General features: G+C 53.5%; 1 protein-coding gene across 1 annotated transcript; it reads right to left on the bottom strand.

Moving 5' to 3' along the window:
• LOC144945400 (uncharacterized) lies at nucleotides 1-25,701 on the bottom strand. Its single transcript, XM_078873919.1, has 3 exons — nucleotides 25,562-25,701; nucleotides 4,889-5,015; nucleotides 1-3,857 (listed from the first exon to the last, which is right to left on the bottom strand). Exons 2-3 carry the CDS (start codon nucleotides 5,009-5,011, stop codon nucleotides 2,007-2,009), a joined length of 1,974 nt encoding a protein of 657 aa, XP_078730045.1. The 5' UTR covers nucleotides 5,012-5,015; nucleotides 25,562-25,701; the 3' UTR covers nucleotides 1-2,006.
• Nucleotides 25,702-25,944: the final 243 nt, after the last annotated feature.

Below are 25,944 nucleotides of genomic sequence, written 5' to 3'. Positions count from 1 at the left end.
CACACAGCAACACCGCTACCCACGCACACTCACACACACAGCACCACTCCCACCCACGCACACTCACACACACAGCACCACTCCCACCCACGCACACTCACACACACAGCACCACTCCCACCCACGCACACTCACACACACAGCACCACTCCCACCCACGCACACTCACACACACAGCACCACTCCCACCCACGCACACTCACACACACAGCAACACTCCCACCCACACACACTCACACACACAGCACCACTCCCACCCACGCACACTCACACACACAGCACCACTGCCACCCACGCACACTCACACACACAGCAACACTCCCACCCACGCACACTCACACACACAGCACCACTGCCACCCGTGCACCAAGTGCCCGAATGCCCAGTGCAGCACGCAAGCAAAACGTCTCTCGGCTCGAATCGTTTCGGGAGACGCGTCTCTTCCCACTCGTCCTCAGGGATCGTCGCCCAACCAAGCGACCCCCATCCCTCAGAAGCAACAGTCTGGGAGTGACCTTGAAGCCACCCTCGTGCAAGGAAAATGTTTAAATCACGGACTCGCGCGCGCTCCCGTCGAGTCACCGCTGCCGCCGCTCGGAATCACTCCCACGAGCCGGCAACGCGATGTCATTCCAGACGGTGCCGGAGCGGAACGATCACTCGCTGGTGTGTGAACTTTCAAACCCGTGCCCGGCAGCCTGGAAGAACCCAGGCTCGGTGCGTATTGTCACTCAGCATCATCGTCATCATCGTTGCCACTTGGCATCATCGTCATGATCGCCACGCACCATCAAGGTCCTCACTTTGGTCCATAGCTCAGCAGGGCAGGCGATGCAATTTAAGCGTCACGAGTGACACAATTCGATGCTCACGTGCCTCGAATCGCCCGTGCCGAGAGGCGAGCACGACTCTGGCGCGTTGTGCGCACGGGGTTGCTTGTAAGGAACACGGCGGACGACGCCAACGGTAACAAGGAGGAACAACGGATCGCATGCGTGGTGCTTCTGTGACACTGTCCAGATTGTGCGCATTTTGTCCTTGGGGTTTCATTCGCCGAGCAGTCACGCCATCGCATTGGCGACCGAGGATAAATCCTTTTAGCGCTGGTTTTTTTCACTCATATTTGATTGTCGTTATGAGAGTTATCGTGAGCCCACTGCAGACTTATTCGTGCTTTCAACTTGAGTTGTACAGCACTTGTTCTTCTGTCACGTGGACAATGAGTCGCAGCTGTAATTCGATGTCTACGCTGTGAATTCAGCTGCTGCCGACGGCTTTAGAGCACAGCGAGCGTGAATCCCACAGACTCACACAGAGACCCATAGACTCGCAGAGAGACTCATAGACTCACGTGGGGACCCATAGACTCACGCAGAGACTAGTAGACTCATGCAGAGACCCATTGACTCACACAAAGACCCATAGAGTCAAGCAGGCACCCACAGACTCACATGGAGACCCGTAGATTCAGAGATCAATAGACTCACACAGAGACCAATATACTCACACAGAGATCCACAAACTCACATAGAGAATCACAGACTAACGCAGAGACACATAGACTCACGCAGAGACCCATAGACTCACACATAGAAGATCCATAGGCTCACAGTGGACATGAGTTCACGATGTCTTCCACTGCGTGTTGCTGTGTCCCGCAGTCACATTTGGGAGATTATTTCATGTTCCGTTTGTGGAAGGGGTGACTGCCCGTGCCTCAGCTCGCTTGAAAGCGCCAACAAACAGACGCAAAGTAACGAGATCTTCAATCGAATCGTGACCTCGCATTTGTGACGATTCATCAAACTCTGGGGTGAGAGTGGGGGGGGGGGTCAATGATTCCACATCTCGTATACACACGCAGAGTTACGGTGCGCTACATCTCAATTGCCCCTCTTCAAACAAACAAAAACACAGCCTCCGCCTGCAGTGGCATACGCTGACCTGAACTTGACCTCGCAGAGGTCAACTCGATAACAGTTCCCCTTTTGCAAAGTTCACAGAGTTCACAACTCCGTGGTCAGAGTCAAGGAGGAGCCGCGTTCGCCTCCGAGGCCACCCCGCGCGCTCCCCACGCCGTTCACCATCACCGCCTCCTCCTTCCCGTCCGCCGGGTCGCCCCCGTCCCTCTCGGCCGTCAGCGCCGCCGTCGCCACCGCCCTGCGGGGCCCGTGCGCGCTGTGCAGGCGGATGAGGTGCCACTCCCCGGCCAGCTGGGCCCCGTCAGGGTCGTGGGGCCCCGGGCTGAGGTTGAGGCGCGGCACGGAAGCCGCCGCCGCCAGCCCCGCCGCCGACGCTCGCCTGAACGTCACGAGGCCGCCGCACGAACCGGGGGACGTGGCCCCCGACGGACTCCCCGTCGCGGCGGCCCTCGGGTCTCCGCCGCCTCCTCCGTCCGGCCCGTCGAGGTCGGCGTCGATGTCGAGCAGGGCCGCCGTCTCGCGGGGGCCGTCGGCGTCGTCGCGGTCGTAGGCGGAGGCGAGGGGCGCGGGGCCGGCCCACGAGTTGAAGCGCGCCGCCCTGGACGCTTCCTTGGCCACGTTGAGGCGTCGGGCCGTGCCCGCTGGGGCGAAGGTGGAGCGCACCGAGGCGTAGTAGTTGGACGGCATCGGCGAGGCGGCCGGCCGGTAGCTGCCGCGGCCGCGCCGCTGCCGCCGGCGGCGCCGGTAGACGGCGAAGGCCGCGACGCCGGCGGCGAAGGCCACCAGCGCGGCGATGCCGCCGACGAGGAGGTACAGGCTCCCGCCCTGCCACAGGCCCAGCGGTGGGGCGGTGATGTCCGTGCCGTTTGCTGTGGTCTGAGGTTGAGGGCGGGTGGCGGTGGAGTTGAGCGTGGGAGGTGTGGATGTTGTTGTTGGTGGTGGCGGTGATAGTGGCGGTGATGGTGGGTCTGGTGGCGGTGATGAAGGCGGCGGCGGTGATGTTGATGATGATGACAGTATTGTTGATGATGGCTGTGTGGGTGATTGTGACGCTGCTGATGATGTTGATGGTGGCGATGAGCCGGTTGAATTCGCTGTTGATGATAATGACGACGATGGTGATGTTGGCGATGATGATATCGAAGGGGAGAATGATGAACGTGTTGGTGCTGATGTTGGTGATAATGATTGTGCCGATGGTGGCGGCGACGATGGTACTGATGGTAGTAATGTCGATGACATTGTTGAAAGTGGTAAAGATGACGACGATGATGATGATGGTGTTGGTGTCGTTGCGGATATAGTCGACAGCGTTGCATTTGGTGGCGCAGACGTCGTCGACGATGCTGTTGCTCGCGGAGGTGATGATGACGATGCTGGTGAAAGTGCCACCGCCACCGCTGCTACTGATGATGCTGCTGCTGATGATGAAGCCGTTGTAAGCGATGGCTGCGTCGCAGTCACCAACTCGGTGCCACTGCGCTTCATATTTCGTGACTTCTCTTCAACGGATGCAGCTGCAGCTGCAGCAACAGCAGCAATAGTGGCAGTTGACCCATTCGCAGCACCAGCAGGAGCAGCAGTGGTAGGACCAACAGCAGCAACAGGAGCAACAGCAGCAACAGGAGCAACAGCAGGTGCGGCAGGGGCACCTGTAGCAGTGATAAAAGAAGCAGCAGCAGATGTCGCAGGAGGCTCCTGAGTCTCTGGAGTCGCGGCAGCCTCCCCGGTCCCTCGGGAGGCCAACGTAGATGCCAGGGCCCGGCCGGCCTGAGCCACGGCCACCGCCGCCGGCAGCGGCAGCAGCGTCGTTGTCGTCGTCTTTTCTTGGGGGGGCACGGCGGCGCCCCCCACGGGGGGCTCACCCAGCGTCGACGCCGTCGGCAGCAGCAGCAGATTTCCCGGTGACCCCGAGCCGTCGGTCACGACCTCGCCCTGCGGTGACAAGCGACTTATTTAGCAAATGGTTTAACGCATAGGGCCAGATTCACAAGAAAAATAGATACCTGAACAAGTGCGTGTCGTCGTCAGCCCACGTAGCCACCGAGCCACGTGACGGCCTCCCCCATCGCTTGGCACGTGCTAAGCGATGAGCGAGTGGCTCACGGAGCAGGACGCAGTTCGTTGGGCTCTCGGTTTGGTTTGTCGTCCCGTTGGGGTTCACGGGCTCGGTGTTTCACCGGTGAGGGCGGTTGACGCGCTTTGATTTGGTTCTGCAGTGCGATGCAGTCTCAGGATTCGCGTGGCGATGTCCAAACGCGACACCGCCCGCGTCTGCGAGGCGCGCGGTTGGCGCGTTGACCCTCTAGATGGGAGGCGCTCGCGTCGCTGAACGGCGGTGAAGGAGGTCTTGAGGCAGGAATTGAATGGAGGGGTGGGGCGGGTGGTGGTGGTGGCAGGGAATCGACAGCACGGGCGGCTGGGTGAGGGGGTGCGGGGCCAGCAGAGGAGACTGATTGGCTCGTAGGTGACACTGGAAGGGGAGCGAGTGGGATTTTTGAATTGGATGGACGCTTGAGTTGATCGTCGATCAACTGATTTTGTCCACTGATTTAATGATTGGTTTTTAAGTTGCAGTATTTATTGATTGGCTCTCTGATTGATTCCTCGATGTAATCAATCCACTTGCTGATTGATTTAATAATTCTTTGGCTCATTCACTGATTGGCTTGTTTTTGCTTGATGATTGCGTGATGGATTGCACTGTTACTGGCTGTTACTGGCTGTTACTGGATGCACTAATAATAAATATATTCATTGATTGGCGAGTTCGATTGATAATTCTTCCCTAGTTTATTTACGATCGAGTAAATCGGCTTTCTTGATCGAGTGGCTGATTGTAAAGTCAAGCAAACGCTGTTTCTTTTGCTTGACTTTACCGGATCAGCTATCATCATCATCAATCATTGGTGGTGGGGGCTGTGGTCTGGTTCATTCTCGGGAGACTGGTAAGAGGTGGCGTTCACCTGCGAAGGGCCCGGTGTTGCCCACGAGGGTGGGAAGGTCACCGGGTGGCCAGTGGGCATCGCCAGGGTCACGGCCACCATGAGGCCCAGGCACCAGGCCCGCAGAGCAAGCAACCTCGCCATGGTTCTGACAGGAGGACACAAACAGGGAAGATGAACATCCCTCGCATTGCAACACAGCCTTGGAGGGCAAGCAAGCATTGTCAGAATTTGAACATTTATACTGGTAGGAGCCTCCTGGTTACACCAGCCCACAGGGGATTATTGTGTCCGTCCGTCGTGAATCCAAAAATGGGAGGGTGGGGCTGGGTGGAGAGGGGAGGGTGGGGAGGGGCTGGGTGGGGAGGGTGGGGAGGAACTGGGTGGGGGGGGGAGGATGAGGAGGGGCTGGGTGGGGAGGGTGGGGCTGGGTGGGGGGTGGGAGGGGTGCGGCTGGGTGGGGAGGGGCTGGTCACCCCGTGGTGCCCTTATAAAACTCAACGTTTAACCTACTCACGCCGGCTTGTGCCCGCCCTCACAGTCGGGCATATTTGCGGAATACACCACGCCGCCGTTGACCCTGCAGGCCATTGACCGAGCAACCCAACGTCCCTACCAGTTCCCTCCGCAGGACAATGTGTTATATCCTTCATGAATCCGATGAGCTAGAAAGTTCTTTTCCACAGATATCCAGTCGGGGCAGGTCAGAACGTTACAACATCAAACAATACACAAAACCACTTGTAAACATCGACAAATGAAGCTAAAACTACGTTTCATCTTCCCAGGTAAGGCCCACTGAGCTCCCGTACTGCGAGCGTTCCGTGTGAATCATTCAGTTTGATAATATTGATACCCCGCTGCTTTCAAATTACCTCCTCGGCTTCACGCGTCATTGCAACGCTGTAAGTAGCTCCCACGGGCTCTGGTGGAGTAAGTGTTCTCAGGAGAGAGTCCTAGATCTCATCATTGATGGGAGGCGTTGCATTGTTCTTCCATACTGGAATTTCCCCCTGTCGTCTTAGTGGGGTATCTGTAAATGGATCGCCCTGCGCAAAGCGCCTTGCCGGGCCGTGATCGCCAGGGGGCGCCACGCAGCCCTCGATTGATTCAATTCGCGTCTCAACTATGACGAGAATCTGTTCGTCTTCTTGGTTCTTTCGGTAAAGTCACGTAGAAGGGAAATAATAAAATAATAAAAAGAAAACATAATAAAATACAATTCTCACGACGTTTCGGCCACAACGCAAGCAGCCGTCCGCAGGTGAAGAACAGGGCTGTCGGAAAGACAGCGTCCGAAAGACAGCGTCCGAGAATCTGTTCCCACCAATGGAGTCATTTGGGGAGTCACATTTTTGGAAACGGCGGCAGCGACGTCGTGGCAGCGTTCAGCGGCCAACAACGCGTGGATGTTCATGCTCAATGTGGAGGGGGGGAAAGTGAAAATCTCCGGAGGATCCGGAGAAGAAGGAAATCCACGCGACCGCCGGGAGAGACGGACTCAGGCTCCACACACACAGCGTGCTTCAAATTGTTTATTTTTACACTTCTGAGAATTTGCAACAATACCGCATGAGATGTCCCTCCGGGGCTCTGGAGACCACCTGGAGAAGATTCCAGGCGTGTGTTGACAATGATGGCGAACAAGTGGAAACGCTTTGACATTTTTAAGCTCATGAACATACATTTGTTATCGTGATACAGTGTATTAACCGTTCCTTATCCAATAAAAACGATAGTCCCATGTTAGTGTTAACATATTTTTGAAGCGCCCTGTACAACAGGCCGTCAGGGTTGGGATCGAACCCATGAACACCACGACTCCCTGCATACCAGGCGAGGGAGTTGACAGAGTGCACCGCCGCCTTGCAGCAGTGGTTCTGGGTCAACAATCTCTCATTGAATGGTTCCAAATCGGAAGCCATCCTGATTGGCACCAGACAGCCCCTCGCCACCTCCGCGCATCCTCCGCTGACTGCATTCTCCAATTCTCCCATCACATCTCATCCCTCGACAGCTACACAAACCTGATCATATATTGCAACGACCACCTCAAGGCACTCACGTCATTGCCGGCCACTCACCACCACTGAAATCTCGCCTTGAACACTGCAAACTCTGTCCTGGTTCGAAATTCATTGAGTATCCTCAAGAAACTCCACTGGCTGCAGTGCAATCTCGCCCGTGTCATCCTCGGAGAGAGTCCCTCACCTCCCCCTGCTACCCTCCACTGACTTCACATCGTCAGCAGGGTCAGCTACAAGGTCGCCTACTGCCAGTCGTCCACACTGTCACCCTGCACCACAGCTCCTGTCACCCTGCACCACAGCCCCTGTCACCCTGCACCACAGCTCCTGTCACCCTGCACTACAGCTCCTGTCACCCTGCACCACAGCCCCTGTCACCCTGCACCACAGCTCCTGTCACCCTGCACCACAGCTCCTGTCACCCTGCACCACAACCCCTGTCACCCTGCACCACAACCCCTGTCACCCTGCACCACAGCCCCTGTCACCCTGCACCACAACCCCTGTCACCCTGCACCACAACCCCTGTCACCCTGCACCACAGCCCCTGTCACCCTGCACCACAACCCCTGTCACCCTGCACCACAGCTCCTGTCACCCTGCACCACAGCGTTTGTCACCCTGCACCACAGCTCCTGTCACCCTGCACCACAGCTCCTGTTACCCTGCACCACAGCTCCTGTCACCCTGCACCACAGCTCCTGTCACCCTGCACCACAGCCCCTGTCACCCTGCACCACAGCTCCTGTCACCCTGCACCACAGCTCCTGTCACCCTGCACCACAGCCCCTGTCACCCTGCACCACAGCTCCTGTCACCCTGCACCACAGCCCCTGTCACCCTGCACCACAGCTCCTGTTACCCTGCACCACAGCTCCTGTCACCCTGCACCACAGCTCGTCACCCTGCACCACAGCTCGTCACCCTGCACCACAGCCCCTGTCACCCTGCACCACAACCCCTGTCACCCTGCACCACAACCCCTGTCACCCTGCACCACAGCTCGTCACCCTGCACTACAGCCCCTGTCACCCTGCACCACAACCCCTGTCACCCTGCACCACAGCTCCTGTCACCCTGCACCACAGCTCCTGTCACCCTGCACCACAACCCCTGTCACCCTGCACCACAGCTCCTGTCACCCTGCACCACAGCTCCTGTCACCCTGCACCACAGCTCCTGTCACCCTGCACCACAGCCCCTGTCACCCTGCACCACAGCCCCTGTCACCCTGCACCACAGCCCCTGTCACCCTGCACCACAGCTCGTCACCCTGCACTACAGCTCCTGTCACCCTGCACCACAGCTCCTGTCACCCTGCACCACAGCTCCTGTCACCCTGCACCACAGCCCCTCTCACCCTGCACCACAACCCCTGTCACCCTGCACCACAGCTCCTGTCACCCTGCACTACAGCCCCTGTCACCCTGCACCACAGCTCCTGTCATCCTGCACCACAGCTCCTGTCACCCTGCACCACAGCTCCTGTCACCCTGCACCACAGCTCGTCACCCTGCACTACAGCCCCTGTCACCCTGCACCACAACCCCTGTCACCCTGCACCACAGCTCCTGTCACCCTGCACCACAGCCCCTGTCACCCTGCACCACAGCCCCTGTCACCCTGCACCACAGCTCCTGTCACCCTGCACCACAGCCCCTGTCACCCTGCACTACAGCTCCTGTCACCCTGCACCACAGCCCCTGTCACCCTGCACCACAGCTCCTGTCACCCTGCACTACAGCTCACGGTGGAACTCTGCACAGCAGCAGCGCGACTCACAACCTCCTCGTCTCTACACCCAGGACCTGTACCGTGGTCACTGCCAGGCGCCGTTTCTTTGCGGCAGTCTCCGTCGTCTGGGAGCGCGACCATCACCACCGACCCACTGCTGCTGCTGCAGCTGCAGCACGTTCACAGCAGCAGCAGCGCTCACTCTACACCAACTTCTAAGGGGCACCTAAAGGCCCCCCACCTCTCTCTTAATGGCCCCACCTCTCTCTTAATGTCCCCACCTCTCTCTTAATGGCCCCACCTCTCTCTCTCTCCCTCCCTCTCTCCGCGAGCTCTCGAGCGGCGCCGAGCGTGGCTCCGATCCTCACAGTCACGCTCACTGGACGATGTCCGGGCAACGCTGTGCGCGTTACAAACCGCGCGGCTGGTGTCGCTGTTATCGTTGTGTGATTTGGCTGTCATGCTCCAAATACGGACCACCCGAAAGCATTACCCGGTTGGGGATCACACACACACACGGAGATACATCCCCACCTACCACCGGCAGCAGATTACCGCCCGCTCGCAGGTCACGTGCTGAGTCACCCTGTGCCGCACGGGGACAGCTGCCACTCGGGGTGCCCCTGGGGGGGTCTGTGTCCTTCCAGTGGTTAATATGAGCTGTGACGTAATGCGCTCAGGCGTGTACACGCCCTTTAAATGCCAGGGCTACTATTAGTACTGCACTCAAAGGAGGCGATTTGAAAAGTTTACTTGGGCCAACTGTTCATCAGTTTGAGAAAAGCAATTGTTAATCATTTTGAAAGATGCAATGCTGGTGAATCGCTTTCGTTTCAACAGTTAGTAAAACAAATAAGTGGTTAGTTTTTTGTTACTAATGATAAACATTATCAAAATTATTGACGGAAGAATTGTATGATAATTGTTTTTTTACCCACTATCTGGCAACAAATCTGACACCTTTTTTTACAAGGAGTCATGTTTGCATAGACCACAATACCTGCAGATGACGCCAAAAGGCGCCTTTTGGCGTCATCTGGTCCAACCCATGTGAGACTAGGCTCTAAGGAAAGCTGTCTCGGGTGTGGACCAATCAACTTCAAGGACAGTGCATACATTATCAGAGTTATGTGTTTTTGTTTGCATTATGACTGCAGGTATTGTGGTCTATGCAAACATGACTCCTTGTAAAAAAAGGTGTCAGTTTTGTTGCCAGATAGAAGGGTAAAAAAAACCAATTATCATATTTTTTACTGGCAAATGAGGTTCCAATGGAAGAATTGTATTTACATTTGAAACAAAAGTTACGCATCATCTCGGTGAAATAAACACGAGGACCACCCTCCGACAAAACGATTGAATAATTTATGAATAAAGTCCTCCAAATATCACTACATCAGCTCAAGCCTCGCGTAAACCACGTGTGTGACCACCCCCACTCTGAATCCCTCCCTCCCCACAGCCCTCTGTGAAAACAAACTGCAGACTCCGCTCCGTGGCGCAGCACCGAGGCCCTCCCTGCAGCCTCTTGCTCCCGTGTCTCCCTTCCTTCTCCATCCTTCCCCCTCTCATTCCCCATTCTCTCCCCTCCCCGCCCTCCCTTCCTGCTCTGTTTCCATGCATCGCGCAGCTTGGCTCTCCCACCGCGAGGCGTGCCGCCACGCCTGCGGCGGTTGCGAGTCTGGAGACTCATAAGGAAGCAGGATAAGGATCGTGTGTTTGCGTAGGTGGAACCATTCCTCCCGCAACTACAGTGGAAACCCAGACGCTGGTTTCTCCATGCATCTGTTAAAGGCCACGCAACATGCTCCGGTGCCCGTCCTGCTATTGACTAATGCAGCGCGTGCTTCACTCGTTTCCAGAGGGCGGACGCTTTCGCTGATAAGACGCAATCATTGTGTGGGGGCCGCCACACCTTTTGAAACCGATGGGGGTTGACAGCAGCACGACGATGATGATGATGGTGGTGGGTGTTTTCACTCTTTCTGTGTTGTCGAGGGCCGCGCGTCAGGGGCCGCACTAAAGGCCACGAGGGGCCGCTTTTGGCCTGTGGGCCTTGCAATGAAGACCACTGGACTAATAGGTCTACTCAATGATGTCGGCCTGTACATAATGTATCCTTTGCATAGATTTTCCAGGTATGTTTCACTTTCATTTACGGCCCCGATTGTGTCAATCCACTGCTGGATGAGTGCCTCCCCACGTCGCGTTAATTGCCGTGGGGTTTATTTGGCCATACTTCACCACGCTGGTCGCTGCGGATTGGTGAACGTGGGTCGCATAGTCGGATTTTGCTTTTCAACGACAGTTTTCAAGATTCAAGTTAATTTTGTTTAGCCGGGTGAGGATGCAGGAGACCTGCAAGGATGAGTCTCGCCATGCAGGAGGGACCAAGGGTTTGCCAGGTTCGTAGCGCAGCGCGCTCACCGCTTGCACGGAACGTTCCCCTCCAATCGCTCATCCAGCCTCAAATCCCTGCGGATATCGAACCCGAGGTGCGCATTAATTTCGAGTGACTCGGTCACCAGGTGTTCACTCGTAAACGGACAGCGACTTATTCACGAAGTCAGATTGAATGTATCCATTATACGGCACCGACTGAAATGTCTCGTCCCGGAGTTGGATTCCAGCTCTTGTTTTGCTCGGTGGGTCGCAATAGACGCCAGAAGGAGGAACCGAAACTAATGGCACAATGAAGGCCTCACTCAGCACCCTGTACCCCACCCTGTGCCCCACTCACCCCACCTGTGCCCCACCCTGTGCCCCACTCACCACACCTGTGCCCCACTCACCACACCTGTACCCCACTCACTACACCTGTGCCCCACTCACCGCACCTGTGCCCCACCCTGTACCCCACTCACCACACCTGTGCCCCACTCACCACACCTGTGCCTCACCCTGTGTGCCATGCTCGTTGGTTGTGGTCGAATGGAAACTTTCATTTGAGAAATAAATAAAGAATTCTTTCGTTTCCAAAACTCCCACGCGAGCAATGTGTTGAGGGCTGATCCCAACGCACGCTCGCGATGTTATCATTCATCAGCAGTAGTAGCAACATCATCAGCAGTAGCAGCAACATCATCAGCAGTAGCAGAAACATCATCAGCAGAAACATCAGCAACATCATCAGCAGCAGAAACATCATCATCAGCAACATCATCAGCAGCAGCAACATCATAATTAGCAACATCAGCAGCAGCAATATCATATTCAGCAACATCTTCATCATCAGCAGCAGCAACATCGTCAGCAGTAGCACCAACATCATAATCACCAGCAGTAGCAACATCATCATCAACAGCAGCAGCAACATCATCATCAACAGCAGCAGCAACATCATCAACAGCAGCAGCAACATCATAATCACCAGCAGTAGCAACATCATCATCAACAGCGATCAACATCATCATCACCAGCAATAGCAACATCATCATCAGCAACATCATCAACAGCAGCAACATCATCATTAGCGGTGACGCGGACCAGCGTGTAGCGCATCCGGCCGCGAGCGTTCACGGTTCGAATCCAGCGGCCGCCCTGGTTATTTAGAAACATGAGTTGAGAGGATTTGGCTGCTGCGATAAATGTCCACATGATGAGCCACTTCGTTAGACTTAGCGTTTGTGGCCAGCTCACTTCTGAAAAATATCTACATAGCTCAGTGGGCCTTCATTATCTGGTAAAATAAAAAATAGTTTCGTTTAGTGTGGTGTGTATATCAACCGTGGTAGTCATAATAATAATGCTAAGCTCCTTCTGCTGCTTCACTCACAGTGCACGTTAAAGATTCCGTGACGCCATTCGCAAGAGAAGGTCATGGCGTGCCGTCGGCAGGGTACACTTTTTGCCAAATTTGAAAAACCTTAGTGAACGCCGCCGATGGCTCAGTTGAGATCACACACAGAGAGGAGCAATCATCGCCCTCCACTGGCAGAGTCGGATGCCCGTTTGTAGGCCGCGTGCCAAGATCAGCCTCGTGCCGTCCCACGCGGGGACAGCTGCCGCTGGCGGGGTGTCCTTCCAAATGTGTGGAGATGAGATCTAAGTGAAACTCTTAAACATTTTCTACATTTTATGTTCAAGATTTCATGTTTTTAAACGGCTGCCCGCAAAAGGGGGACAACCAAAGAGCCGCACGCGACTCCGTAGCCGCAGGTTGCTGACCCCTGTTGTAGAGGAAGAACGTCGCCCAGCCCGTGGCTCCAGAGGGAGCTGAAGCGACGTCCTCCCGTCCATCACTCAACGCGCGTCCACTTCGCGGCCACGGCGTGCGTGCAGCACACGCGGATTCATTTGTCACTCGGAATTTTCCGGAACGCCGCTGCTGGGGCTGGCTTGGCAGGAGGGATCATTGGCGTAAGGCACTACCACTCAGTTTGGTGTCCTTCCTCCGCACTTTCCATTAGCATTGTTCACTATGTACGGTGCCAAAGAAGTTCAACATAGATACATGAACTAGAAACATTTTTTTAAATTTTAACCAGGTAAGGCCCACAGAGCTGTATAGTTATTTTTCAAAAGCTACCTGGCCACAATGATAGCTCAACGAAGTGGCTTATCATGTGCAATTGTATAGCAGCCAAATGCGCTAAACGCGTGATGTTGATTCTTAATGTGGAGGGAAAAAAATCGCAGGGCACGGAGACAAATCGCTCTGAGACACCACGCGTTATCATATCAGGGGCGCTCCATCAAACACAAATCACGATCATTATCAGCTTCCCTGCGTACTTTCTTAGGTGTACGTTCAATTAGTTTTTAATCAACATCACATAGGAGGACCATTGCCCGAAACGTCACCTATTTTCTATGTTTTTTTTCTTTTAAGGCCAAACGGTCTTATTATTGATATGGGACGTGTTGAGTTATTGTTGTTATTTGTGCATCACTGCCAACGCAGTATCGCAGAGTGATGGCGTGCAATGCCCCAGCATGGCCCTGTTTGATAGTAATGGGAAGAGGGCAACTCGGGATAGACACGTGGAGAGAGAGAGAGAGGAGGGGTTGGGATTGGCGGCTCAGAGACGTGAATGTGGAGAGAGACACGGAGAGACGCAAAGATAGGAAGCCTGAGAGAGACATTGAGACAGAGAGAGACCGATAGAGACACAGAGAGACGTAAAGAGACAAAAAAAGCAACCAACATCCAATACAACTCAACGCATCCGTCGATAGCAATGGGTGCGGCCTTCAAAGGAAATATGCGGTAGGCGACCTTTCGGGAAAATGTCCACATGAAGAGAGACTGGGAGATTGAGTCCGATAGAGACAAAAAGCGGCACGCAGAGACACAGAGATAGAGAGGAACAGAGACAGGCAGCAGAGACGTGGAGAGAGAGAGAAACATACAGTCACGAAAGTCACGCAGTGTTTTGGGACAAATGCATTTCTTGGAGTATTGTTGTTGTTAATTGCGCTTGCTGCCAACGCAGCAGCAGCAGCAGCGTCGCCAAATAATATGTTTTTGTTACATAAAGGTCATCATGGTGATCATCATAATAGTCATCGCTAGCGTCATCACTCCCATTGTCAGCATCATCATTCACGGCAGGATGTCGCGGTGGTTACCGAAGTCGATTCCGGGCCACGGCTACCATCAGTGGGGAGGGGTGTCCGATTCAGTCCCGAACTCCGCCGCGTTACCAACCCGCGCTGACTGCTGCCCAACGTGGGGAAGTAAAACACCCCACCCCCAGCACCCCCCCCCCCCCAAGACGCTGCCCAGTACGGTACAATCACATTAGCCTGAGTGAGCGTACTGGCCGTCTATAATGTAGACTTAGTCTGGTTCTTTCAGTAATAAAAAGGTTAATAACCAGGCTACAGTCTACATTATAGACTGCCAGTACGCTCACTCTGATTAAAAACCAGGCTACAGTCTACATCAGTGTTTTTTAAATTATTTTTATTATATTTTTATTTATTATTTTATTCACTTTTTTATATGTTTCTATCTATGTGACTTTACCGAAATAAGCAAAGAATATGAATGGCTGCAGTCACGAAAGTTTTAAGCCAAAACGGTACAATGAGGTGAGTGAATACAAACTCCATCTGGTGATGATGCTGCTGCTGCTGCGTTGGGCAGCTGTGCACAAGCACACAGTCAACAATCAACAAACATAATCACCGTTTTTGGGTTGAGATCGCGTTATTTATAAATGTGTCGTAACCCTCCACCACCCGACACGGCCAATCAGTAAAAAAGTGTCACGTTGACAAAAGACAAATAGTTCACTTTTTTACTGATTGGCCGTGTCGGGTGGTGGAGGGTTACGACACATTTATAAATAACGCGATCTAAACCCAAAAACGGTGATTATGAATAATATTGGTCGCGAAAGCCTACGTGTTAAAATGAACAAACACTCAACACGTTCGTCAATAAATAACTGTGAACATAACAACATGTATAATTACCTACTATGTCATGGGACCTCCTTTGCCAGTACCAAAATATGATAATAGGTTTTTCCCATTTTTTCTGGCAACAAAAAAACACAAAGCGGAAACCTTTTACAAGGTATCATGTCTGCATTAACCACAATACTTGTGGTCAGAATGCAAACAAAAAACACACTCTGATAATATATATAAAAATACTCTGATAATATATGCATTGTCTTTCAAACTGATTGGTCCACATCAGAGACAGCTTTCTTTTGAGCTTCGTCTCAAACGGTGTTAGACCAAGCAATGACCCTTCTTGTGGTCATGGCCCGAACCGTCGCCTATTTCCTGTGAAGGCCACAAGCAGCGTTATTGATAAACGCGTCGAGAATTGTTGAATGTGGGCAGTAAGCAAGATGTGGTTATTGTCGTGGCTATCAGCGTCCCACCTTCTCCCTGTGCCCTTGCTCAACATTGCCCATAGACTCAACACTGCCCATAGACTCAACACTGCACCATAGACTCAACACTGCTCATAAACTCAACACTGCACATAGACTCAACACTGCCCATAGACTCAACACTGCACCATAGACTCAACACTGCTCATAGACTCAACACTGCTCACAGACTCAACACTGCCCATAGACTCAACACTGCTCACAGACTCAACACTGCACCATAGACTCAACACTACCCATAGACTCAACACTGCCCATAGACAAAACACTGCACCATAGACTCAACACTGCCCATAGACTCAACACTGCCCATAGACTCAACACTGCTCATAGACTCAACACTGCTCATAGACTCAACACTGCCCATAGACTCAACACTGCCCATAGACTCAACACTACTCACAGACTCAACACTGCCCATAGACTCAACACTGCCCATAGACTCAACACTGCTCACAGACTCAACACTGCACCATAGACTCAACACTGCACCATAGACTCAACACTGACCATAGACTCAACACTGCCCATAGACTCAACACTGCCCATAGACTCAACACTGACCATAGACTCAACACTGCCCATAGACTCAACACTGCCCATAGACTCAACACTGCCCATAGACTCAACACTGCACCATAGACTCAACACTGCTCACAGACTCAACACTGCACCATAGACTCAACACTGCACCATAGACTCAACACTGACCATAGACTCAACACTGCCCATAGACTCAACACTGACCATATACTCAACACTGCCCATAGACTCAACACTGCACCATAGACTCAACACTGCCCATAGACTCAACACTGCACCACAGACTCAACATTGCCCACATTCAGACTCTGTCTTATCGACAGACCTGTTCTTCACTTGAGGACGGCTGCTTGCGTTGTGGCCGAAACGTCGTGAGAATTATTTTATTATGTTTTATTTTAATTATTTTATTATTTCCATTCTACGTGACTTTACCGAAAGAACCAAGAAGATGAATCCCTGCAGTCACGAAAGCTTTAAATCGAAACTTCCCATAGACTCAAAACTGCACCATAGACTCAACACTGCCCATAGACTCAACACTTACCATAGACTCAACATTTAGAAACATGCATTTATAGTATTTGGCTGCTATAAATTTTCACGTGATGAGCCACTTCGTTGAGCTATTATTTATGACCAGGTTGCTTCTGAAAAAGAAATACATAGCTCAGTGGGAATTGCCTGACAAAATAAAAAATAGTTTCCAGTTTATGAATGAATGTTGAACTACTTTCACACCATGCATAGCCAACAATGCGCATCGAAAGTGCGGGGGAACGACACCAAACTGAGTTGTAGTGCCTTATGCCAATGATCCCTCCTGCCAAGTCAGCCCCAGCAGCAGCGTTCCGGAAAATGCCGAGTGACAAATGAATCCGCGTGTGCTGCACGCACGCCGTGGCCGCGACGTGGACGCGCGTTGAGTGATGGACGGGAGGACGTCGCTTCAGCTCCCTCTGGAGCCACGGGCTGGGCGACGTTCTTCCTCTACAACAGGGTCGACAACCACGGGCTGGGCGATGTTCTTCCTCTACAACAGGGGTCAGCGACCTGCAGCTACGGAGTCGCGTGCGGATCTTTTACGTAAAGATAAATTATAAAAAATACGACCAGGGAATGGGCTCACTATGGAATATCTTGGTGGCAACAAAACGTACAGCAGTCAAACTGTATTGATAAAGAATAACTAAGGGGTGAAACTAACAGAGACGCAGTTTATTCCATCGCCTATTTTATTTAAAGTGTTGTTGGCATCTGCTGTATACCCGCTGCTGTGTTTGTGTACAAGTGGCTCTGCGTGTGATGCGGCTCTCGAACTATTTTGGCCGAAGACCAAAACAACAGAAAATGTCTCTCCTTCTTCGTCTTCTTAGAAAGGTTGCCGAGCTCTGCTCTGCACCCCGAGCCAGGGCTCGCCTCCGCGCTGTGCGTTTGGGAGAGTCACCGTGATTCCCCGCGCCAACTCAGTCACTCGCTCACTCACGCACTCACTCACTCAATCACTCACTCACTCACTCAATCACTCACTCACTCAATCACTCACGCACTCACTCAATCAGTCATGCACTCACTCACGCACTCACTCACTCAATCAGCCACTCATTCACTCAATCAGCCACTCATTCACTCAATCACTCACTCACTCAATCACTCACTCAATCACTCACTCACTCAATCACTCACGCACTCACTCACGAACTCACTCAATCAGTCATGCACTCACTCACGCACTCACTCACTCAATGAGTCATGCACTCAATTAGCCACTCACTCACTTACGCACTCACTCACGCATTCACTTCCTCACCCGCGCACTCACTTGCTCGCACTCACTCACGCATTCATTAATTCATACACGAACTGACTCTTCACGCACTCAATCACTCACGCACTCCCTCACTCACGCACTCACTCACTCAATCAGTCAGTCACTCACTTACGCACTCACTCAATCACTCACGCACTCCCTCACTCACTCATGCACTCAATCACTCACGCTCTCACTCAGTCACTCAATCACTCACGCGCTCCCTCACTCACTCATGCACTCAATCACTCACGCACTCCCTCACTCACTCATGCACTCAATCACTCACGCGCTCCCTCACTCACTCATGCACTCAATCACTCACGCTCTCACTCAGTCACTCAATCACTCACGCGCTCCCTCACTCACTCATGCACTCAATCACTCACGCACTCCCTCACGAACTCATGCACTCAATAACTCACTCACTCAGTCACTCACGCACTCACTCACTCACGCACTCCACCCACTCACTCACAGCACACAGAGAGGCTCCACGGGCTAGGAGAGAGCACCAATTCGTGGTCGGCGAGTGAACCACGCCCAGCTGCCTTCGTCCCCCCCCCGGCCCCCTCCCCCACCGCCCGCTCATTCATCCAAAACATCGATGACGCTCACACACCGCGGCAGGTACTCATTGTTATTGAAGGCTGAGTCGACCTAGAGGAGGACCAGGGCAAATCCAGGTACCGCTTTCGTGCTGATGTCACCCGTCGATGGGGAAGTGAACCTCGGTAAATTGTGTTAGTAAAAATTAAAATAATGTAATTAATTGTAATTACTGATTTATCCCGGAACGCCACACTGAGTCGTATGACTGGTTTTCAGGAGGGTCCTACCGCTACATCGGACTTCTATTTTAAGATCTTTTTTTTTCAGCCACTTAGTGACGAGTACTTACACAATCCTAGAGGAAACCGGAACACCAAGAGAAACCCACGCCTTGCGCGAAGGGGAAACGCTCGATCCCCATGCAGATGGAAACACGTGGCGATTTGTCAACCTGCTGTACTGCATTCTCCTGGCCAGGCAGGGTCTAGAGGGAAATGTGGCACCAGCTCATTGCGTGGCTGCTGCTGATGGTGATCTCCGCTCGTCTGCGGCTCCTCATCCGCGCCTCTGAGTCGTCCCCCACGAGTCGTCGTCTCTGTCTCTCTTCGACAGCGAGGAGCAAATACCGCGTGGACGCGGCGCGTTACGAGTTGACAGTACAGTATTATTATTTATGACTACAGTACCATAAGTACATTGCAGGGCTGCAACATCAATACCTATGGTGCCGAGATGTTAACTACCTCGCCTGGTACACAGGAGGTCGTGGGTTCAATCCCGACCCTGACGCCTGCTGCTGTATGTTTGGAGTTTGCGTGTCTGTCTCCCCGTGGTCGCGTCGCTTTTTATCCAGGTCCTTTGGTTTTTTCACCTCCACATTTAGAATCAACCTCACCCGTTTATAGTATTTGGCTGCTATAAATGTCCACATGATGCTAATCCATTTCGTTGAGCTATCATTTGCGGCCAGGTCGCATCTGAAAAAAGAGCTATACAGCTCAGTGGGCCTTACCTGCTAATTAAAAAACAAACGTTTATAAAAGTTTAGTTTTTACCCTTACCAGCCGGTTCCGATTCGCAAACCCGTCTCTCCCCGTGGGTGTTTGGGGCACAGCCACACCCAGTGGCTGTGACTCCTGTGCAGCCTCTCGGGGGGTCTAAATTTAGCCACTGAACGCATCTCCAGACGCTGCACAAAAACAGTCGGAGGTACACACACACACAGAGCCGTCCCCTAGTACACACACACACACAGAGCGAATCTGGGCGACCGCCCCGGGCCCCGCGCTTTTGGGGGGTAAGGGGAGCGCGCTTCGTCGTGACGGTGTCAGACGTCATCGTTTGAAGGCGTCAGGGGTGAGGGGGGGGCACACGGCGTGGGATTTACCCCTGGGTGGACACATTTTTTGATGCGAAGTTGGCCACCCGTGCGTCTCCGTGTGGGTACACGGGTCTCTCGATACGTGAGACTACGAATCTCTACGCAAGTCGTTCCGGTAGTGCGGCGGATGAAACAGTCGGAATCAGAAGACGTATTTACACTGGAAACTGGAGGAATCCGATGAGCTATGAAGCTCTTTCTCACAGATGTCCAGCGGTGGTGGCAGGTTTCCTGCTCCACCTCCGGCGTTGGAGGCGATCCCTCCTTGGGCTGGCGCTCCGCCGCTAGTCTCGACCCCTTACGTTGCCATCGTCGCTTTGTGTCTTACTGTACGTTGAACTATTTCGCACAGTACGTAGCCAACCGTGCTAATCGCCGTGACGCGTCATTTCCCAAGGCGCCCCCTCTCCCCTTCGCTCTCCTTATCTCTCCGTGTCCACGCGGCTCGCTGATCGACGCTGTTCCTCTTTTTATTTTCCTTTCGCTCAGTGTCACGTGGACACAACAACTCGGACAATGACGAAGGATTGAGGAATGAAGGAAGGAACGAACGAACGTTTCCAGGGACGTACACAGAGAGAGACGCGCTCTGCTGTGTCAACAGCAAGAACCCTCCCTTCTGCACAGGGGCAGACGAGCGAGCGATTCTCTGATTGGGGGGGTGGGGTGGTGCAGTCCACCACACCCGCCCGAATAATATTGGTCGTGAAAGCCTACTACGACGACTACCTCGTGTTACATTGATTCTCACCTCACTCTCATCTCTCTCTCTCTGGAGGGCATGCTTGCAGCTGCCTCTCGAGTGGAGCCCCCCTTCCGCCAGCATCGGGCACGAGCAAGCACTTGCAGGGCTGCGCCTCCTCCCAAACGGACGATAGAGATAATACACGAAGTGGGGTTGCGATCGGGCAAAGGTCAGCTGTTTGTACACAGCCGGGAGGGTGGTCGTTGGGTCGCACAGGGCACACGGAAGCGAAACGGAGGTGGCTCCGTCTTCCCTTCAGCAGCCCCCACGCACAGGCTGTCGCACCGCCAGCGTCGTTGGCGACTGACTGCACGGAGCGGTGGTCTTCATTGCAAGGCCCCAACGCCCACTGGTGGCCTTCAGTGCAGCCCCCGACAATACACAAATGTGTGCGTGTGTTGAACTTATTTCGCACCGTATGTAGCCAACCGTGCTGCTGGTTTCAAATGGCGTGGCGGCCGTCACACACTGATGATATCTTATCGGCGAAAGTGCGCCCTCCCCCTCTCACCCCCTCTGAAAACGAGTGAAGAACACTGCCGTAGAGGACCGCAGAGCTTGGGCAATTGTTGCTAGCGTCGGCTCCTCGCCACTGCGTGGCTGATGCAGCCTTCCCGCTTGTCTGTGGTTCCTCCTCCTCCTCCTGGCACCTCTGAGTCGTCGTCGTCCCCCTCTCTCTCTCTACGCGAGCGAGCGGTTACTACGCACTTACAAGTGAACATTTAAACTTGTTTTATAATCCGACCAGGCGGCTCAGCGGTAGAGTGAGCGATCAGAAGGTTGCGAGTTCGTACCCTGGTTGTGGGTTGGCATGGCTCATCATAACTCTGGGGTTGATAAAACGACTACCACTTTGTGGGGAGGTCAACATTGGATTTTGTCCTGTGAGTGGACTCGCCCCCGCAATAAGAATGTGGAATTTCCAGCATTGGACGAGGACTGTATACAGGTTATGAGCTCCGTCTTAAGGTTCCTTTGAGCAGGAAATCACTTTGCCTTTTGGCTGTGAAACTGGAAAAGTACCAAACCACGAACTACCGCCACTCGCCTAGGGGACAGGTGCTGTTCGTGAGATCGTAAACACACGTAGAGACAAAGACGCCCCATATAGCCTTAACAAACTGTGCGGACAAGTGTTATTGAGGCCGGCACGGCGCACGAAGCAAAGGGTGGGCACCACCGCGCCTGGTCGCCTTTTGTCCCGAGTGCTGATGTTTACACACCGCACTGGGTACTCATTTTAGGCTGAGTCGACCTAGGCGAGACCCGGGTCCGGTTCAGATAATCGCCACGAGCTGTTAATGGCCGTGGGCGGGAATCGAACTCAGATCGCTGGATTCGAAGCGCAAACAGACAGACACACAGTGAGAGACACATCGTGACGCACACACAAAGATCCCCCTTATATCCGCAACAGACTGGAGGAGCAAGTGCTGTTAGCGAGCACCTATGAAACTCACACAAGGAGGTGGTGGCCAACACTACGCCCGGCCGCCTTTGTCTCCCCGGTGGCGATGTTTACACACCACACCAGGTACTAATTTGAGACTGAGTCGACCTAGGGGAGGCCCGGGACCGGTTCAGATAATCTTCACTGGTGTTGGTGACCGTGAGCTGGAATCGAACTCGGTGCTTTAGGTTCGTAGTGCAGCGCGCTAAGCGCTCTGAGGACGCACATTCACGCACACACACAGACACACACACAGACACACACACAGACACACACACACAGACACACACACAGACACACACACAGACACACACACAGACACACATACACACACAGACACACACACAGACACACACACAGACACACACACACACACACATACACACACACAGACACACACACAGACACACATACACACACAGACACATACACAGACACACACACAGACACACACACAGACACACACACAGACACACATACACACACAGACACACACACAGACACACACACAGACACACATACACACACAGACACACACACAGACACACACACAGACACACATACACACACAGACACACACACAGACACACACACAGACACACACACACAGACACACACACAGACACACACACAGACACACATACACACACAGACACACACACAGACACACACACAGACACACACACACACAGACACACACACAGACACACACACAGACACACACACAACCACACACACAGACACACACACAGACACACACACAGACACACACACAGACACACACACAGACGCGTGATTCTCGTTGAACTCTCATTTCCTACTGCGTTCGGCTCAAAGTCCGCAGCCCACGCGAGTCCACGGCCACTCGCCCCCTCGTCCTCCTCCTGCTGCAGTTACCCCGCATAGCGTTACTCAGCACTCTCACCCCACACGGCCCATACCGCACATCAACCAGATAACCCCCCACCCCCACCACGTACTCCCCCGCGATGGTCTAATTAACTTTATATGGGCGGCTAAGCAGTCTACAACTACCCCTTGTAAAGATTGAAAATGAGGTCAATCATTGACCGAGCAATGAGCCAAGTCTTGGCTGAAACGCGTGCGCGACGACTTCTATGGACGTGCGTTGAACTTATTTCGCGCCGTGCTCATGGGAGGTGCGGGGGAAGGACAACAAACGAAACACAAAAACAATTCTAAAGAAATTAGTTTTCAAAGACGTGACTGCTACGGGTGTTCGTCGCTATCCGCCGCCTGTTTGTCTGCAGTATATGTTTTGCGGTTCAATCGTCCCCCCCCCGGCCGCCCCGGCAAATACCGCAGATGTATGCAATCACTATTTACCGTTAAATACGACCCGCCGTCTCTTTCGCGACAGACCACGGTTTTGTGCAGGAGTAGCGGACTGACAGACACTACTTTGCCACATTTGAAACGTCACTCTCAAAGTACAGTACTGTATTTCATTTCAGAATTAGAATATGAATTTATCCAGGAGGAATCCGATGAGCTATGAAGCTTTTTTTCCCACAGGATATCCAATACAGTAGCGGCAATGTCCCGTATAGTTGGAGGACTAATTCCCACCCTGGCGATCCCCTCGGGCCGTGATGCTTAACCTTCACTGCAGCCTTGTACCCGTTTGATTCTCGATCCTAAAAAATATATATAATGTTAATAAATACATAGATTGTATTAAACAAACTAGTTGCATCTTCTTGGTTCTTTCGGTAAAGTCACGTAGAAGGGAAGTAATTAAATAATAAAAATAATAAAAATAAAACATAATAAAATGAAATATTATGTTTTATTTTTATTATTTTATTACTTCCCTTCTACGTGACTTTACCGAAAGAACCAAGAAGATGAATCCCTGCAGTCACGAAAGCTTTAAATCGAAATTTAAACTAGTTGCACTTACGTGCCCGTACTTAATTTGTGTTTTCGATGATTCGCCTTCGAACAAAAATCTGGCCACCTCTCGCACCCCCACAAAGGGCATCTCGCACGCCCAGGGAGTGGCGCATGCACCCCAGGTGAAGATGAATAAGAAGCACCGCGTTAGGAGTCAGAGACCGTGCCCTGACACGTCTCGATATGCATTAGGGGCGAATGCGCGCGTGTTACGTAAGCAGAACTCCACACGTAGAAAAGGTGCGTTTAATCCCATCGGCTAATTGGCTTCCCATGCCTAACAGGTCTTATAGGTTACCGCAGGGTTACCTCAGGAGTAGCAGAGGCCGGTGGGTGAACGTCGCTCGTTGTAGTGTACATTGTCTTCCGTGTATGCTCGCCGTCTTCACGAAGCCACACTGAGCCATTGGGTGGTGAAGTATGGTCAAACAGCCCCCTCCCTCCCCCCGCCACGACCTGGGGGCCCTTATCTAGCAGTGGAGTAATGCGAACCTGCTGTGCGCGTTCGCATGTAAAGACAAAGATCTCCCTAAAGGCTTAACAGACTGTTAGGGCAAGTGCTGTTAGCGAGTAGCAGCTATGAGGGCCGGCACGGCACACGAGGGGGTGGGCGGCCAGCACCACGCCCGGCCGCCTTTGTCTCCCCAGTGCTAGCGATGTTTAACGCGTTGCTGGTGTTGGCCTTGAGCGGGAATCAAACTCGAGTCGCCGGGTTCGTAGCGCATCGCGCTAATCGCTCCACCCCGCTCCACGCACTGACACCCTTCACGACCATACCACAATAGGCCGACGTTTCAGGTGATGGCCTTTTCTCCAGGGCAGAATATAAGGGGGCAAACTAGAACGGTTTTGCGTGTGGGCCGACTCAGCCGGTCATCTCGTCGAGGTCGTTACATTCACGACTGCCGCCTTCGGCGCTCCTGAGCAGAAAAACAAACAACGGTGACCCTTCTCCACTCGCTCGCGAGAGACGTCAACAGCCGCGTGACGACAGCTCTCGCTCAACTGCGCATCGTCTCCTGTTTACTGCCCCTGAGTCAGCGGTGGAAATTCCACATTCCTATGGCGGGGTGGGGGACGGTTCAAGTCTACCCATAAGAGAACAACCAATGTTTAAACACGAGGAGGATGTAGTAACTCGTAATGTCAGCCGTTCGTTTGTTCTATGACGTCTCGCCCTTCCTCTCTTACTCGTTCTGTACCTTTGGCTCTTGAACAACAATACAACATCCTTGACAACAACCACAAAAGAGAACAACCAATGTTGACTTCCCACACCCACACAGTGGTACTCATTTGTTTGTATCAACCGCGGAGGGATGGATGATGAGCTGAGTCAACCCTCACCCAGGAGTCGAACTCGCGGCTTTCCTGTCCCAGCCCGGACCCGCTCGCCACGTGGGGGGCGCGAACGCGCGCACGTGGGGGGGGGGGGGGGTGTGGGTGACCGGCCGGCCGGCTGGGTGGGTGGGTGACCGGCTTGGTGGGTGACCGGCCGGCCGGCTGGGTGGGTGACCGGCTTGGTGGGTGACCGGCCGGCCGGCTGGGTGGGTAGGTGACCGGCTGGGGGGGTGACCGGCCGGCCTGCTGGGTGGGTGGGTGACCGGCTTGGTGGGTGACCGGCCGGCCGGCTGGGTGGGTGGGTGGCATCCGAGACACGCAGCACGCGAAGCTCCCTTACCCCGCTGTAGTTCGATCCGTGGCGCTTCAGCAGCAGCAGCTGCTGCCCATTGTCAGACCCCGAGGGGCTCCCCAGGGGCACGCGGACGCGACCCACGCGCGCGCGCGCTCTGCGTCTGAGTCGAGGAAGCGACGCGCGCCTTGGGTGGGTAGGGGGGAGGGAGAGAGGGCGGGGGGCGGGTGGCGCTTTTTACCTGGAGCAGCGGACCCAGGGGGAGGGGCCCGGGGGAGGGGGGGGAGGGGCCCGGGGGAGGGGGCGGGGGAAGGAACTCGTGATGGTGATGCTACTGAGGATGCTGATGTTGGTGGTGATTTGTAAGTGCTGTTGGTGGTGCTGGTGATAGTGCACCTGGCCTGGCACAGGCGCCGTGGTGACGTCACCGC

The sequence above is a fragment of the Lampetra fluviatilis genome, chromosome 37 (assembly GCF_964198595.1).
Source record: "Lampetra fluviatilis chromosome 37, kcLamFluv1.1, whole genome shotgun sequence".
Taxonomy (NCBI): Eukaryota; Metazoa; Chordata; class Hyperoartia; order Petromyzontiformes; family Petromyzontidae; genus Lampetra; species Lampetra fluviatilis.
Note: the sequence above shows the minus strand (reverse complement) of the source record. Positions and strands in the feature narration are given on the sequence as shown.